Raw genomic sequence first — 19,584 nt, 5'->3', positions numbered from 1 at the left:
TTGAAGCAGCAATGCTAATATCTCTATAAGAACTGCCTCCTACACAGCGTACGTTATATACTTTAAACTCAAGGCTAACTAGGTAGTAGGGGGGGCGTTATAGATAGTTATATTATATATTTTTATTAGATTATAAAAGGCGAGGGTGTGTTAGTATAGGTACGTTTCTAGAAGATTTTTTAGCTTCCTATTTAGGCAGCTAATATAAGTACTTTTAATATAATTAAATAGGGGTTAGATAGTATATATACCGTTATACACCCTAACCCCTATTTAATTATATACAGTGTACTTACGGATCTAAATACACTAATAGTATCACGATTATAAGCGGATAGACTATAAGTAAATACATTAGAAGCAGGTATTTTTCTATATAAAACACAGGGCTTTAGATATACCGAACCAGGGGGGCTAAGTATCCTATTAGTCTAACTTATAGCTCTTTAATAATATAGCATTAATGTAACTAATGCACTTGTCCTTATTCTCTTTGTAGGACTGCTTAGGGACTGGATAGTTATTTTAGCTGGTGTTTTTACTATTCGAACCTAATATTAACTATAGATTAATTGGACTAGGACCCAGGATTAATATATAATATACGAATACGGTATATATTATATTATATATATATTATATATTATATATTTATTTATGAGTGCTGTTAGTAAAGGCATATTTCTTAAATCTTTATGAATTTCCTAAAAGGGTAAACTACGAATATAGCTTTAAATAAATTAAACAGGGATTATATAGTATATATAAGATATATAACGTATTCGTCTATATAGTCTAAATACCTTTCTTTATAATAGTATATATACTTATAATCGCTAATATCTTAATTAACGTATATTTATAGAATATACTCTAGAAGTAGCTGGGTATAAGGATATACCCAGTATATATAACATATAAATATTGGTATCCCGGAGAACCCTGTCTAGTATCTAGCATAGGCCTTACCCTTTTAGCATAGGTTGCTAAGGCATATTTTCAGATACGAAATTAGACTCTAGGCGTAAGGCTCCGGTATATCATAGAGTCGCGAAACAGGGACAGAACAGGTTATTCAGGGCCGAGATTAGATACGTACGAGTTGCCTGCAGGGTTAAGAGCAGAGTTTTTCCCGATCTTCTAGCAGATCAGATTCTAGAGTCAACTACATCAACAGAGTCAATTAAATCAACAGATCTACTGCTAATTTTATATACGTTATTTATACGACACACGCTATCCGGCGCCTGCTACGTCTTAGGATATATATACTAAGAATCCGACTTATATTTGGCTAGGAGGATACCCGAGAGATATATAGGTACTTAAGCATGTCTACTACTTTGTATATTACAATGTGACATAACGATGTACCGCGACCTTACGCCCAGAGTGTAATTTCGTGTCCGAAAATATGCCTTGGCAACCTATCCTAAAAGGATAAGGCCTATACCAGATACCGGATAGGGTTTTCCGGGATACCAGTATATATAATATATATATCGTAAAGCTAGCATAGATAAGAATGATCTTAGATAGACAGAAAGGAATATAGAATATTTCTACTATATATATTTAATATAATATATAACCTATATACGTTATACTCGTAGATATACTATAAGATTAGGTACTTTATATATTATATAGTTAGTCTAGGATACTTAGATCCTAGATATATATATATAAAGTAATTTGTAGTAGAGCGAAATTAGTATAGAGTGTGTATATATGTTATTATAAGCGGCTAGTCACGAGCTATTTATAAAGTAACGCCGAATAATTAACTTATCTAAAGCTAGGGAGAAAAGGGAGAAACGGAGAAATCTCTGTAGATACGTATAACCTAGACATAATATAGCGGCGACCTACTAGGGACGCGATATAATTAGTCGGAAGATCCGGTGCTCTACCGGATTATATCCACGGGGTTAACCTATAATAGTAATACTTATTATCTACCGACCGCGCTCTTAGTAGTAGAATAGAGTATATATATATATATATATATACACCATAACCTATATTAAATTATATAATAGTGTACTTATAGAGCCTATATAAAACTAAGAATATTACGATAATAGGCAGACTGAGATATAACTAAATATATTAAGACTATATATAGCTTTTTATATATAAAAGATAGGGGTTTAGATATATTAAACCAGGGGGACTTAATACTCTATTAATCCTCTTTATAGGTCTTTAGCAAGCAAGTAACTAAGAATATAAATAGCTCTATAGGAACTGTCTCCTATATAGTATATATTATATATATATATATATATACGTTATATAGCTGCCTTAAGTATAAAGCCAGTAGGGAGACGTTATAAATAGTTATATTTATTTTCTTTATCTGGACCTATATTATATATATTTTCCCGCGGGCTATAACGTGTTACGGTTATTATAGGTATATTTCTCGAATAGCTTTCTACTACCTAAAAGGGTAATCAGAGAATATACCTATTATATAATTAAATAGAGGGTAGGTATATATCACGGTTACTAGTATATATTTCCACCTATTTAAGCACTAAGCCCCTATAAGTAGGTCAGCTAGGGCTAATAAGACAGGGCAGGTATAAAGGAGTACGTTCCTTCTTAGACTCCTTCCTCTTTATTGCATAGTTACGCGATATAATATAGATCTAAACGCGGTTGCTTATTAGTCTAATAAGCCTAGACGCGGCTCGTGATTAGTTTCTTCGGAACCTAGTGGAGACAGTATCTATAGCAGCCAGGGGCCCTTGTTAGTTAGTACGGGCCGTAGAAGTATTTAGAAGTGACGTATATTAGCGCCGTTTTAGTTAGGAACGTACTAAGTTATATTATAGTCTAACCCCTGTTTAATAATATTAAAGGTACTTATATTACCTGCCTAAATAGGCAACTAATAATTCCTCTTATAATATACCTATACTAACATACTCGGGCCCTCATATAATCTAATTAATAATGTATATATATAATATATAATATAACATATAACGCCCCTATACTGGCCTTACGCTTAAAGCAGCCGTATAAAGTATAACGTACGCTGCGTAAGACACAGTTCCTAGGTATAGAGTAGTTAACGTGGTTAGTTGCTTGCTCGTTAAAGACCTATAAGGTGGATTAACAGGATACCGAGTCCCGCTGGTTTAGTACGTCTAAACCCCTGTATTTTACATAGAAAAACCCCTATTATCAATATATCTACTTATATTCTACTCTAGTTATTATCGTGCTACTATTAGCTTATTTATATCCGTAAGTATACTATAGATAGTTAAATAGGAGTTAGAGTATATAGTCTAACCCCTATTTAATTATATTCAAGGTACTTATATTACTTACCAAAATAGATAACTAATAATTCCTCTCGAAACGTACCTATACTAATATACCCGTGCCTTATATAATCTAATTAATATATATATATATAATATATAATATATAATATATAATATATAATATATAAGGCCCCTATACTAGCCTTATATTTAAAGCAGCCGTATAAAGTATAATATACGCTGCGTAGGAGGTAGTTCCTAGGTATAGAGTGATTACCGCGGTCAGTTACTCACTCGTTAAGGAGCTATAAGGTAGATAAATAGGATACCGAGTCCCCCTGGTTTAGTATATCTAAACCCCTGTATTTTATATAGAAAAACCCCTGTTGTCAATGTATCTACTTGTATTCCATTCCGGTCATTATCGGGATACTATTAGCTTATTTGAATCCGCAAGTACACTACAGACAGTTAAACAGAGGTTAGAGTGTACGTTATACTTAGGTACCCTAGTAAACTATAGTATATAGAACGTATACTGTATATATAAACAGAGGAATTACTATATAAACCCTGTTTAATTATATTAAAGGTATATTCGCGGTTTACCCTTTTAGGAAATTCAAAAAGGCTTAAGAAGCGCACCTTTACTAATAGGACAGAACCTATAGTATATATAACGTACAACGTATATACGTTATATAACGTATTCGTATATTATATTAATATCCTGGATCCGATTCCAATCGCTAGTCAGCACCAGGTTCGAATAGCGAAAATACCAGCCAAAATAACTGTCCGGCCCCCGAGCAGTCCCCAAAAGAGAACAAGGACGAGGGCAAACGAGGACAAGGACATCAGGTACTTTAATGCCACGTTCCAAGTTATTAAGGAGCTATAAAGTGGACTAGCAGGACACTCAGTCTACCTGGCTTTATACGTTTAGAACCCTGCATTTACTATATAACCCCTGTTTTATTATGTTAAAGATACTTTCGCGGTTTACCCTTTTAGGAAATTCAAAAAGGTCTAAGAAATATACCCTTACTAATAGCACCTATAATATAATATACGACGTATTTTTCGTATACTAATCCTGGGTGCGATTCTAATCCCCAGTTAATATCAGGTTCGAATTACGAAAATACCAGCTAAAATAACTGTCCGGTCCCCGAGCAGTTCCAAAAAGAGAATAAGGACGAGTCAATGCCATAGTGTTAAGGAGCTATAAGTTATACTGATAGGATACTTCGTCCCCCTGGTTTGGTACATCGATGACCCTGTATTTTATATAGAAAAAGCTTTCTTTAAATGTATCTACTTGTACTCTATCCGCTCCTTATCGCGATTCTATTAGTGTATTTGGATCCGTAAGTACACTACGCATAATTAAACAGGGGTTGGGGTGTACATAGAAAACGCCCTGCTTTCAATGTATCTACTTGTACTCTAGCCGCCTATTGTCGCGATGCTATTGGTTTATCTGGATCCGCAAGTACACCACACACAATTAAACAGGGGTTGGGGTGTACAAATTTAAAGGCATTGGCAAGGGACCCGGGGAGCCCAGGTCAGGGAAGCAAGGAGACGGAAGGGAGAAGAAAGGGGCTCGAAATTTTTTCGTCTCGTCACGTAATTACGTTGTATACAACGTAATGACCTAGGCCGCGTTTCTCCAAATGTATGCTTCGGAAGAAGCATCTGGGTAACAGCTAATTGACAGTGATATCCTCTAAAAGCAATAGGTTGCGGGCTGCTCTGACTCGAGGGTGTGACATGGCGCATGAGGAGCCACCCCAGTTTGAGCGGGATACATGTGTATAGGACAGTTGGCATGAGCTAACTTGGTAAGAGCGGTCTGCTGTTGTCTCTAGTCGGTGAACAACCTAGAGCTGTGGCCGAACTACAACGACCCGTTTGGACTGAAGACCACAGCGGCCTCGTCTCGACACACGATTAACTGCAAGCCGGATGTGCTGGCCTCAGCACCTCGTGAATAAGACTGCCTGAATGGATACAGATGCCAGCCACGGCCTAAGCTACCATCCCTGTTAACGGGGAGAAGCCGTTCTCCGCCGCTAGCAATTATATTAGAGGAATGGGATGGGGCGGGGATGTGTGGGTCCGGGGCGCGAAAGATCGAAAAATGGACACTGTGCTATCCTTTCCCGCTGACTCCCGGGATGCCTACGTTGTACAAAGTAGGCACTGTTGCATAGACTGGCCCGAAACAGGTTCGGAACGAGTTGTTCCGGGCCCGAAAATAGGAGTAGGCCTGCTGCAGGAACAAGGGCAGGATTTTAGTACATAGAACGGAGATTTCTATAGAGTTAATTAAATTAATAGATCGATCGCTTAATAATATACTTTAAGTGATACGCTGTATATAATAAGTAAGAGTCTTATTTATCTAATAACCTATTAAAGCTATTTACGCCGAGCTGCCTATACCTATAACCACTATAACCTCGAACTTAGCTATTTATACGAGCTATAAAGACTAGAAGCTATAGCGGCGCCTCTATAAAGTCAGAGCCTATAGTAACGGAGTCTAGGATTTTCTATACCCTAACGATCTTATCCCTTACCCATAATAAGGCAACTATCCCAAGTTTACCTTCTATGCCTTTGTCGCTAATATATACAGATACCCTATTAATATTTCTAAGCTAACTTATCGGCAAGGCCGCCTATACCGAAGATTACTGCCGATATAAAGAAGATTATAAGAACTACGAGACTTACTAGAAAGGCATTAAAGCTATACTTAAGTAGGTTAAAGAGTCTATCGCAGCGAAGAGACAGAAGGCCTTAATAAAGGGCACTATGCCGGAAGAGATCTTTATAGCTATATAAGCCGACGCCGCGCTCTATAGCGGGACCCGTATAAAGGACTCCTTAAAGAACTACGACGTATATAAAAGCAAGGCGCCTAATAACCTAAGGAAAGTGGCTGTCTGGCTAGACGACTAGCAGAACCTGCTCTAAAACGATTATAACGTCGGGATTTATAGTGGCCCTTGGGACATTCAAAGCAACGACTTCTTTAACGCTATATAACATGCCCTAGGTAACTAGGTAGATATAGAGGAGGCCGTACTAGACCTTAAGATGGTAACGGCGGTAACCCTTATCGCCGAAAGAAAGAAGGTAGCAGAATAATAGCTTAATATTACTCGGCCCGTCTATGACCTTAGGGCTATAGCCTTCTAGACTCTGAACTTAGGGGAAAGAGACGATAATAATAGGCTATAGAGGGCTAAGAGGAGCGAGCGTAGGGGAGCCCCGCGAGGCCGTAACGGCTACCCTAGAGGAAAGATATTAGCTAACTGTATAAGCTCTAAGCGTACGTAATTCGTCTTTAAGGACGAATATCCAGTATATTATCGACGCAGCTACAATCTATAAGGCTATTAGATATTATTCGTAGAGTTAGCGCTAATAGGCTTCCACGCTAGCGACCCTAGTAGAAGACTTGTGGAGAAGTCCTTTAAGATAGCCCGGGATCTATAAGACGATATAGAAAGGATTAAGTCCCCTAATAAGAAAGAAAAGACCGGTGACAATAATAATAACGAAGGTATAGAGGAGGCGTAATTATATACGGATATAGAGTCACGCGGGTTTATAGTAAAGGCTCCGGCGGCCGCCCTCTCGGCTACCGTATATCCTTTATAAGAGTCTATTATACTAAACTTAGGTGCTACCTCCTCTATTTTCTATCATAGAAGCAGCTTTACGGATTATAGACCGGCCAGCCCTAGTAACATTATAATCGCCGGCGGTATAGCTATCCCGATTAAGAGATATAGAGACGTTATTATACGAATAGAAGGAACAACCGGCCCGTTTAAGTTCCGGCTAAAAGACGTAATCTATTACGAAGACTTCGTCTATAACCTAGTATCTAATAAGAAGATACGTTAAAACGGTTACGAGTAGGATGAGGAGCCGCCGAATAATTATATTAGGTACCGCGATCGATTAATCATTTATAAGCTAAGTGTCCACTATAATTAAACTATTATAGAGCTTTATCTAGTTACTACCGCCCCTGTTACTACTACGTTTCTAGGCTCTCTCCGTAAACCGATCAAAAGAAAAGCTAGCTAGGCCGACAGTAATGTATAGTGTCTTCGTTTAGGGCATACTAGCCCTAATATAATCAGGTAACTAGAAGAGCAGTTATAGGGCGTTAAACTAAAGGGGCTAGGCATAGTAGACTATAATGCCTACGTCTAATCTAAAATCCCGCGTTAAATTAGCTAGCGGACCTGAATACCTCCTAGCTACGCCGGCGAAAAATAGACGATCGACTTTACGGACTTTAAACTAACTGTAGAATGTGATATATAGACTATATTCTTCACAAATCGATATAGCGGCTTCGTTAGCTGCTATATTATAATGTCGAAGAAGGCTTCCGAGATCTATATAGTTCTTCCTTAATTTAACCGATAAGTTTAGTGCTAGTTTAGCTGCTAAGTACGGGTCTTTAAGTATGATAATAAACTAATATAACTACCTGAAATACAGGGCTTAACTACGGAAATCAGTACCTAATCAAAGTTCTTTTTAGTAGAGACTCACGCCTAAAATGGTAATACTAAAAGATCTAGGGCTATTATCATAGTTAAGGTACAAGCTATATGAATCTACTCCGGATCACCTGATTTTCTATAGGTTAAAGTCGTCCTATCTACCGCTTATGTATGTAATAGAACGTCTGAATAACGGCTCGGTTAGAAGACCTCTTTTAAAGTCCTTTATTAACATAAGCCGTAGCTAGCTCACCTTTAAGCCTACGACTATAAGGCTTTTTCTATAACCCGAGCAGCCCTAACTAAGTCCGGTAAGCTTTAAAACCGACTAACGCCGCGATCCTATATCGGCTATCTTGTTAGTTACGATTTAACTAAGATTGACCGTATCTAGGTGCCTGGCCTTAAAAGTAACGGTATTATCCATATATATAATATCCTTTTTAATAAACGGGAGTATTTTACCGAGAGCCTCGAAGCCTTAAAGGAAGAGATACGTTAATTAACAGAAGAAGATCCAGCAGATACTATAAATCAGATCTGCCTACTACATATATATATAATCGAATAAGGCCCGTAATATAAGGCTGACTCACCGCCTAATATATATAGATATATAATAGTATACTTCGAGCCCATTCTCTAGTTAGGCAGCGAGGTTAACGAACCTCTTCTAAAGGCGACGCCTGCTAGCCTTATAGCTTAGGGGGTAGAACTGTTTATAGAGCTTATAAGGCCAGAATCAGAGCATTAAAAAAATTACATTACAAATCACATTACATTACATTACATTACATGTAATTTGTAATGCAATTTTATAATATAAGGGGAAGAATTACACTTTTTCTAGTATAGTTTTTCTATATATTAAACGATATATACGAGTTAAATCAGTATATCTTCTATATCCTAAATAGGCTATAATATACTATATATATTTATAATTAGATATATATATATATAAGGATACCTTTAATAGTATATATCCTATCTAATATAGCTTAAGATAATCCTATAACTAGCTATTCTTATACTAGGTACTATAAACACTTAATTTAAATAAACTATATACATTCATAAATCTATAATAGTAATCTTATTATAAGGGATACGATAGTTATAAAGCCTATAAGTCTAGTTAATAAGCCATAGCATAAGTCTAGTTTATATAACTGCTTATTGTATTAAATAAAGCCTTATAGATTATTAAACTTATTATAATAAAAGGAAAGTCCGTAGAATTTAGTAAAGGAAAGGATATTATAGAAAAGGCTTCATAGGTTTGAATCGCAGAGTAGTCGTTATATTATTATTAACTAAGCGCTGACTTTTAAATAAGACTTTAACTTAAGGTATTAAAGTATATCTCTTAATACCTATAATAATATAGGTTCAGATTAGTAGTCTATACCTAGCTATCGGTCTAATTATATACTGATGGCTCTACGATCGTCTTATTACACTTATTTATATAGAAAGACGTATATCTAGTATTATAATACTTGCCGTTATTCTAGGACTATTATAGAGTAGCTTCCTTTTATAAATAGCTATTAGTATATATACATATTATCTTATTTATAGAATCACATTATACTTTCCCGAATTAGAACTATTAGTCTCAAAGCCTATAGTGTAACTTAATGATTTTAAAATAATGATTTATATAGGGTATCTTTGAAATTAGTCTTATTAATGTTTTTCATTTAATACTATGTCTTTTCCCTGGCTTATATAATATTCACTTTGCTATAATTCTAATAGTTCTATAATACGTATATTCACGTAGTATAATATGCTTTTATAATATTATATATCTATTCCTGAAATATTATATACGCTAAGGCTATTATGCGTTAAAAAAATAAGAATAAATCATATAGCTATGGATATAGAATAACCCGATATATTAAGATTAAATAAAAAGTGGTTTTAATATATATACTAATTTTTATACTATCTTAACTTACTAAGACAAAAATATATTAAACGATATCTTATTCTTTTAGTCTATATATTAATTTCTATTATGATATAGTACTTCTCTACCTAATATACTTACCTCTTCTGAATAACGTAACACTGCTAGAGCTTAGATTAATGTCTTATATATATTCTTCTATAGATATATACTTAAATCATTAAGTTTATATCGCTTTTATTCTATACATATATATATGTATGTATATAATAAGTATTTAATATTACTACTAGCATTAATTAAATATTTTACTTATATCATTAGTTAATATTTAATATATATATAATATAGTAAATAAGATATATCCTAGTGTATATATATAAGTATATCTAGTAGTATCTAGTATCTAGTCTTATTAGTACTACCCTAGTTAGAGTAACTAAGTCCCGTAGTATCATTAACTATACCTTATAACGAATAATAGATTTCTGTTTCTAGCTAGCTATAGACACCTGTACTATATAGTCTACCGAGGTTTAGAAAATAATATCTTGAATACTTGGACTATTAGTTTCTAAGTAGTAAAACTATTCTATATAGTGAGTCTATAATACTTAGAAGTATAATAGCTTAGTAAATGCTTTTATATTTAAGATATAAATATTTACTATTTAATATTTAATATAATTATATTACTAGACTTAGTATATATACTACCTTAAATATTTATATTTATACTTAATTATACTTATTATATATATATACTGTATATTATAGTGATACCTGCTATTAATAACTATTATATAGCTAGAGATAGAAGAGTCAGGAGCATGAATATATATATATCCTTATTCTAAGTTAGTTATATTAAATCAATAAGGTAGCTATATCTTAATTATTAATATATATAGTGAATAATATAAAGATATAGGATATAAGAAGAGATAAAAGTATATTATAGAATATTATAATCTGTAATATAATAAAGAGGGTATGGCGTAATAAAGAGCCTATTATATAATATAAAGAACACTTTAGGAAGTTTACTATCTAATAAGTAGGAGCTTACTGCTACTGCTTTAATATAGCTGTCTCTGTATCTCCTTTATATATATATATCTGCTACGTCTCCCTCTATTTCTATCTTTCTTCTTCTCCTAGTTAGCTATTATATTCTATAGTTAATATTAAATACTATCGAATACTAATCGACTTGATTCACTCCACTTCTAATCACTTTAGCACCTATTATGGCTCTGTGTTTAATCTACGGTTTTATATTAAGCTTATAGATTATATCTTAATTCTAAAATATTATACCGTAATTATAGAATCTAGCCTTTCCATAGCTCTAGGGTTATATAAGCCTCTTTTAGTAGTCTCGAAGTAAGGTTACTCTAATAATAGCTTCTTATAATATTATATAGAGTATATTACTATAATAAGTTAGTCCTAATATATATACTATACAATAGCTAATTAAACTTTATTAAATTAGTTATTTTTTATAAATACTATAAAACTACTATACGAAAGCTGGACTTTAGTTAGCTACTTATATCTAGGAGTCGAAATTATAATACTAGTATTTTAATACTTAAAAGATAGTGTAATATTAATTTTTAAAAGGTATTAAGAAGATAACCCCTTAAAGCGTAAGACTATAGTAGAGATATTAGTCCTATACTCTTCTTAAGCTTATAATATCCCCTTAAAGTATATTAAATAAGATGTATATTTATATATTAAGTGTTATAACCCTATACCTTTACTATATATATAGAAATATAAGTACTTATACTATAATATATAGTCTATATTACTTAGTATAGTCCTAGAATAGTATATATAGTATTATATATACTATATATCCTAAAATACCCTTTTAATCTATATATAGGAAAAGTGTAATTTTTCTCCTAATATTACAAAATTACATTACAAATTACATGTAATGTAATGTAATGTAATGTAATGTAATATAATGTAATTTGTAATGTAATTTGTAATTTGTAATTTTGCTTTAATGCTCTGCGGGGGGCGGATATCTAAAATATACCCTAGTAGCCGCTACTTAGCCGGAACGATATAAGGGCTTATCGGTGGGACTTATAATAGTTAACAGATTAAACGAAATAATATAAAATATAAAGTTAATAAAAAAAAACTATAAAGATAAAACGACTACGCCGCGAGTTAACGAGGAGCGATAGGGTTCTTAGAGCGAAACTAGTAACAGAGCTTACTACTAAAACGATATTATAGGCTTAAAGGAAGAAGAGTTAACTATAAATAAAAAACCGGGCGAAATTAGGCTTATACTATAATATTAAATTACGGAATATGATAAAAGCCCGTAGAGCTATTTATTATAGCGGTTTACGAATAAAGAAGATGGAGCCACTAAGCGTTATTTAGTATAACGGGTAGGCGCTTAGCGCTACGTAGAGTACTAGGGACTTATAAGCCAGGTCGCTGCGAACGCCGCGCGACCCGAACCTACCCGATATAAGGGAGGATACACGCCTTCCTCGTGACGTATTTAGGTAAAAGATATTGGCCTTTAGTTATTACGGCCCTAAGGGGGGGGGGGGGAGGTGGAGGGGGGTAATATTATAGGTTAACCCCTTAGAAGTATAGTTCCAGTATAAGATCAGAACCACTAATTAGCACGTAGATCCGATACTCGGACCTCGCGCTACCGTTACCGCGGATTTATATAAACCTAATAAATTCTATACCTTTCCGTATACCTTTTCCTTTCTTTCCTTAATTCTAGCTAATATAATTATTCGGCCTTATTTAGTGCGATTAACCTATAACCAGCTGCTTATAAAGAGGACCGCTAGAAGACGGCGTTTAGAATGCGATATAGTGATTATAACTATACGGTTATACTATTTAGGCTAACGAATACTCCGGCTACCTTTTAGGCGTATATTTATTAAGTGCTTATCGGTTTATAATATATATATATTATATCGCTTACCTTAATAATATCCTTATATATTCTATATTAAACGAATAGTATATAGAAGACCTAAAGAAGGTTTTAGATCGGCTTTATAGGGCCTAGCTTTACACGAAACTATTAAAGTACGAGTTTTATTATAACTAAATGGATTTCTTAGGGTTTATAGTAACCCGCGAGGGTATTATAATAAACCCAGAACGTGTATATACGGTCGCTAAGTGGCTAGCGCCCGAGTTATTCCGTGATATCTAAGTCTTCCACGGTTTTATTAGTTTCTATAAGCGATTTATTAGGCGGTACTCGAGAATTATAACGCTATTAACTATACTCTAATAAGGTAGTTAGGCAGGTAAGAAAAACAGATTATTTAAGTTGCCTAAGAGTGCTAAGCGGGTGTTTAAGTAGTTAAAGGTTGCCTTTGGGTCGGCGATTATTCTATAGCACTAGAATCCGGTACTAGATATAAGGATTAAAACGGACGCCTCAAATAGGGCTATTTCCGGAATTCTAAGTCAGAGATACGAGATAGGATAGCGACCGGTCGCCTACTTCTCGCGGAAGCTTTTAGAAACAGAGTAATAATAGGGTATAAGATAGCAGGAGCTATTAGCTATAATAAAGAGCCTCGAGTATTACCGCTACTATCTTAAGGGTATAGGATAGGCGTTCACGGTACTAATAGACTATTAGGCGCTTAAGGGTATACTAAATATACCGGCGCGGGACCTTCGCGGAAGGCTCGCTAAGGAGGTATACCGATTATCGCTATTCGACTTTAAGGTTTAATACTATCCGAGTAAAATAAACCCGGTAAATAGCCTATTAAGATAGCTAGATTATAGAATAGATAAGACGCTATATTATAGAGGGGCAGACCTGTGTTCAGGGCCTAGACGGTATGGATATCACGTGACCACGTACGCGGTCCTAGGGATCTAGTCTTATATACGGCTATTCTTCGAAATAGACCCACTATATCTAGCTAGGCTTTTCGTCCGATCTTTTATAATCGTCACCTATTACCTATTATAATTATAATTTGTATTATCCTTCCTTTTTCGGATATTTAGACGATCTAGAAGAGCCGACCGTAGGCCCGCCTGCCTAGCTATAGCTATCCGTTCCCCTGATCGGACCACTGCCGACCCTTCTAGAGGCACAGCGACCGTCTCCTCGGGACCCTTAGCTCTAGATTCGGGCCCGTAACGAGCCTGACCCTCCCTTCGGCTAGCTATTGGTTAGTTATTTGTTTAGCCCTATGCGGAGCCGTTCTGTATAGTGACGGCTTCGCCTTTCTTTAGTATAATAAGATACTTCTTACTTTATTATAAAGGTTATAACTAGTTAGCGACCTCCTAATAAGCGTTCGTTAATAGATCGCGAGTATCTACCTTACCCTAATAAGTAACGCGGTGAAGATCGTATACGTTTAAGCTACTCGGGTAATACTACCCGAATATAGGCCTAGTAAGCGTAAGGGGGCATAGACTCTATAGGAGGGGGCCCTACCTAGCTTAAGAGACGATAATAGAAGACTGCTATAACCTCTATATCTTATTAACGGCACCCGGCGTATTATTATCGCTATTATTACTCGCTCCCGAATATAAGATACGAGGTATAGGGCGACTACCTAGCAAAGGGTCGCCGATAAGATATCGCCGATGCCTAAGGCTAAGGCTAGGGTTACTATAATACCGGATTAGTATATCCTATATTCTATAGCCAAAGAGCTAGCCAGGAGTAAAACAGCAGGTTAGCGTATAGTTAGCGAGAAACTAAAAGATATAGTTAGAGAGCTATAGACTACTAACCTGGATTATATATCCTTAATTTAGAATATTCGCTAAGGGACTGGAAAAGAAGCGGGGTATTCTCTTAAAGATAAGGATATATTACTATTTAAGGGATAGTTAGTACTCGCTATATAGGGCTTGCTAAGGGCGGTGGTCCTGCGATAGCACTATAATAATCCTAGGACGGGGTATATAGGAGCGAATAAGACGCTCGCGCTAATTTCGAGGAAGTTCTACTAAGTAGACTTAGCGGCGGATATTCGCGATTGTATTACCGTATATTCGGCGTGTTAAGGGGCCTAGGTGCCGTAATATAAACCGTATGGCTAGCTATAGACGCTATTTATTAACCATGTATCGGTTCTAAGAAATTAGTATAGATTCTATTATAGGTTTACTGCCTATAAAAGGGGCTAATAGGTAAATATATAACGCTATTATAGTAATCGTTGACTGAGAGATAAAGTATACTTTATTTATCCCTAAGCGGAAGGCCCTAATAGCACCCTAGCTAGCGGCGCTATTATATAGGGAAATTAAGTACTAATTCGGTAGCCCGGAGGGTATAATCATAGACCAGGATAAGCTATTTACTAGTTAGTTTTAGATAGAGTTTTATTATAAGCAGGCTAATACTTAGCGATTATCCACTATATACTACCCGTAGACAGATAATTAAACGGAACTAACGTATTAGTTCCTAATTAAGTACTTATAAATAATCGCCGGTAATACGATAATATAATACCTCATTTAGTTTTTAAAGCCAGGGTTCGCCTATAATAATAATAAGCACTCCTCGCTTAGTATCTTACTATATAAGGCGTTATACGGGTATTATCTATATATTGTAGAGGATATTCGCTCTAGGGATAATACTCGGGTATAGGGCGTTCGGGAACGTATTAAGAAGCTAACTAAGGTTTAGCGGAAGGTCCGCGACTATTAGGCGCGTGCTATAGAGTATTAGGCCCGGCACTATAATAAACGTTATTAACAGTAGTAGTATAAGGTAGGCGACGTTATCAGACTATTCACGAAGAATTTCCGATTCCGATAAGGGTTAAAGTAAGCACCACGATATATTCAGGTATAAGTAACTAAAAGGATCAGCGAGCAGGCGTATAGAGTTTACCTTCCTATATAGTATATAAGGATATACGATATATTCCCGGTATCCTTATTAGAACCGCGGAAGGACCGAGTAGCCATAAAGCTATCGGCGAAGGATCTCCTACTCCTAAAGGGGGAGTAAGATAAATAGAAGATAAAACATATCGTTAGTTATGAAGAAGAATAAGGTAAGATATTCTATCTTATAAAGTAGGCTGGGTAGCTGGTAGAGTATAATACCTAGAAACTATAAGACTACCTAAAGAACGCTCCAGGAATTCAGAACAGGTACTAAAAGTATAAGGAATATATATATATATATATATATATATATATATATATATATATATATATATATAAAGTAAGATAATTACGTGATAGTATAAAGCGCCGAAGGATTATCGGATATATAAATAAAAAGTTAATTTATAGATTATAATAACCTATTTCTTAATAATAACTAAACAAAATAGAGTCAAGCCCTAACTAATTCCAAAGCTATAGACTATTAGAAGAAAGTTTAATGCTATTTCGGGCGAGTACTACTAGCGGACGCTCGTATTAATGTCTGCTATTAATAACTATTATATAGTTATAGGCAGGCAGAAGAATAAGGTGCATAAAGATATATATATCTTTATACTAACCTATATATATTAATAATATTAATAAAGCATTTATGGCTTGAGTATTAAGATATAAGGTCGGTAATATAAAATACGAGAAGAGGAGAAGTCTATTGTGTAACGCAACGCAGTCTACTACCTAATAGTAGATTATTGCGTAAGGTAAAAAGCTTATATTAAGTCTACTGCGTAATACACTATCCTTCTCTTCTTTATTCCTTCGTCTATATATATCTGCTTCTTCCCTCTCTCTTCCTCTCTTTCTTCTTTTCTAAGCTAGTTACTATATTCTTAATATATACAAAGGTTATCTACGATAACTAATATATCCTGGATTATCTCGAATTATTAACAGCTCGGAGAATAAAAAGAAACTAATCACTAAAGCTATAGCAATTAATGTCGTTACTAGATAAGGTACCCGAGACGCGACGATTATTAGGCCGGAACTGGCCAGGTAAAGCGTTATGATCGATATCGTTATTATTATTAGCGGCCAGTGGGGCGGAAGGATAGCGACGAGTAACATAATAACAGGGGATATCTTCCTTATTAGAGTGGGGATCGCCGGACTAACCAGGCAGTATATAGGCGGTATCTCTAGCCTAAATAGTAGTTACCAATAACGCGGCGGAGGCACGGCGATAAGCTAGGTAGTAAGGCAAAGGACGCGCTAAACGATATAGCGTAGGCGTAGTAGCCTTATCGGAACTATTAGCGAAAGGATTATTATCGTTATCGGCGGAGGCATAGCTATAGCGAGTAGCTATAAAATAACTAGTAAAACGATATACTGGAACCGGACGCCGAGGGTTATTAATAGCCAATAGGAGGTTGTCGCCGCTATTAAGAGCGGGAAAAGTATCTAGGCCCCTTAAATAACCCTCATTATTAAAGAGTCGGTAACTATTTATAGCTAAATCCTTAGCGAATAAAATAAGCGACTTAGCGTCGCGGATATTATCCTTACGGGGAGGGCGAGTCCAGTCTAGTAGCGCTAAAGCCTCGGCGTCGTTAATATAACTAAAACGATATATAAGGTTACTTATTATTAACGACCTTAGACACGAAATCTTATCCAAAATTAATATTTAAGCCTACTAACAATCAGTGTATAGCCGAATAGCCGGCGACTAAGAAATACTTATATTCTTAACAGCGAGTTCTTTCTTGTTATAGTCTATAACGACCTGGAACCACTTATAGGTCTTCGAAATACGCTTATAAGCGAGGCGCCAAGCTATCGGCGTCAGATTATCGTCTATTTTATAGACACGCTCACTATTATTCTATAATAACTAAGCGATACCCAGAAGGAAGTCGGGAATCTAATAAACTAATTCGTATAGGCAACGCTAAAGGGGCGGCGATCTTATAGCGGTATATTCTTAATAACCGCGAGTATAAGTAATAAAGCGACTAGCTCCTAAGCCGTCGCCGGCTTTATTAAGGCACTTAATACTAATATACGAATCTAGGCAGGAGACGTAAAACGTATAAAGAGCCTTATCCTTAAGGACTAAGGCCTAACGCTTAGCTATATTAAATTTTATATCGCGTAAAGCGATAATAAGCTATAAATTAACCGATAATATAACGGTATACGGTCAGCGATAATAATAATATTAATAATAAAGATAATTAAGGATATAATGGAAGAAGATAATTAATTAAACGCTATATATTCGGCGATAGGAACATAACTAAAGATAGTTATAGGAGGACAGTTAGGAGCTATAAGGAGAAAGAGACTATAAGGTATATAGTCGGCGATAAAACGCCGATAAGCAAGTAAATAAAGGAGCGGCCACTCTTTTTTTCTACTGGTTTTTAATAAGGGCTTGTATATAACTAGATAAAGGTAATTAATCGCGATAAACGCGTAGTTAAAGGCATTACGATAACACGAGTCTATGGGACCAGACTCGTTAAAGGGGGGGCAGTATAATAAGATAATAGCAGACCTATCGGTATATAGTCGGACCGATAGCCGCGCACGGACCACCGGTCCGAACCTATTTTATACATGCATTAAGGGATATAGTTTAATCACTTAAGTTAAAGTCTTAGTTTCGAGTCAGCGCGTAGTTAACGAATATACTACGATCACTCTACGATTCTAAGCTATTAAGTCTTTTCTATAATATCGTTTCCGTAACTAAGTCTATGGAGTTCCTTTTTGTTATAGTGATATAATTATCGTAGGGGCAGTAAAAAGCCTTATAGGGGCGGCCGGGGGGATAAATAGGACCGTGTTATCGCTTATAAGTCAATATAGCTTACCAGAGAGTTAGTAAGATCCTTATAGCGAAGTACAAGGCCTTATTACGAATCTCCTTTTTAACCAGACGCTTACCGGTGTTTGCTATATAGGTAAGGGCCTCCTCGGCCACGCTTTTAACCGATTAGCTTTATTCCTTATTACCGGAGGCGGTAGGGGGCGGGGCGCGACGTTACCAGGGACGGGAGCTTCTATAACGCTACCTTTATAGGCGGTTTTGATAAATTACACTACGAGTAGTAGGCTGTACGCGCGGAAGAGAGGAAAATCAAGCAAAAAGCTATTGAATTCGTAGATCCGTAGGATTACTGCTTGTTACGCGAGCGCGTAGTTATGTGCAAAGAACTGACTTCTTGGATTTCTTCCTGGGTCCGGGGCTGACAAAAGACCCTGGAAGATTGGGTGGCGACTGTTACGTTAATAGCCTACGCGACGGTTATCACGCCACGTTATTAGCTTAGGTAATAACCAAGCTATCGTATTTACGATATCTAGTGTATTTATATAATATATATTATAAGTCAAGTATATACACGTATAATACGTATAGTATCATAGTATAGGTTAAGCTGGTTATAAAGTAGACGTCTAGTTATATAGCTATAACCATATACTGTTTATTTTGACTTAGACATTATACTTATGATTATTATGATTATTACTTATTATGAGTATAATATCAACAGGCGTTATAGGCACTATATCGGGGGGCGGCTCTCTAAATACATGCTATTAGCTATAACCTTACTAGATCGGCGCGGGGGCTTATCGGGAGACTTATAATAGTTAAAAGAATAAACGAGATAACGCGAATTATTAAATTAAGAAAAAGCTATAAAGATAAGACGATTACGCTGCTAGTTAGCGAGGGGCCATAAGGCTCTTAGTATAGAACTAATAACGGAACTTATTACTAAAATAATATTATAAGCTTCTAAGAAGAAGAACTAACTATAAATAGAAAACCGGGCGAAACTATACTTATACTATAATATAAAGCTATAGAATATAATAGAAACCTATAAAGCTATTTATTATAGTAGTTTAC

At 35.4% G+C, this 19,584-nt stretch overlaps 1 protein-coding gene across 1 annotated transcript; it reads left to right on the top strand.

Moving 5' to 3' along the window:
• Positions 1-4,752: 4,752 nt before the first annotated feature.
• ACRALDRAFT_212130 (uncharacterized protein) lies at positions 4,753-5,551 on the top strand (the record flags this gene model as incomplete). The annotated part of the gene is made up of 7 exons (XM_071023830.1): positions 4,753-4,779; positions 4,803-4,916; positions 4,949-4,989; positions 5,073-5,100; positions 5,159-5,276; positions 5,324-5,439; positions 5,504-5,551. The coding sequence occupies 7 exons, from the start codon at positions 4,753-4,755 to the stop codon at positions 5,549-5,551; spliced, it is 492 nt and encodes a 163-aa protein (XP_070872854.1).
• Positions 5,552-19,584: the final 14,033 nt, after the last annotated feature.

The sequence above is a fragment of the Sodiomyces alcalophilus genome (assembly GCF_042370955.1).
Source record: "Sodiomyces alcalophilus JCM 7366 unplaced genomic scaffold ACRALscaffold_7, whole genome shotgun sequence".
In the NCBI taxonomy this organism is placed as follows: domain Eukaryota; kingdom Fungi; phylum Ascomycota; class Sordariomycetes; order Glomerellales; family Plectosphaerellaceae; genus Sodiomyces; species Sodiomyces alcalophilus.
The sequence above is the reverse complement of the archived record's forward strand: the minus strand, read 5'-3'. Positions and strand labels throughout refer to the sequence as shown.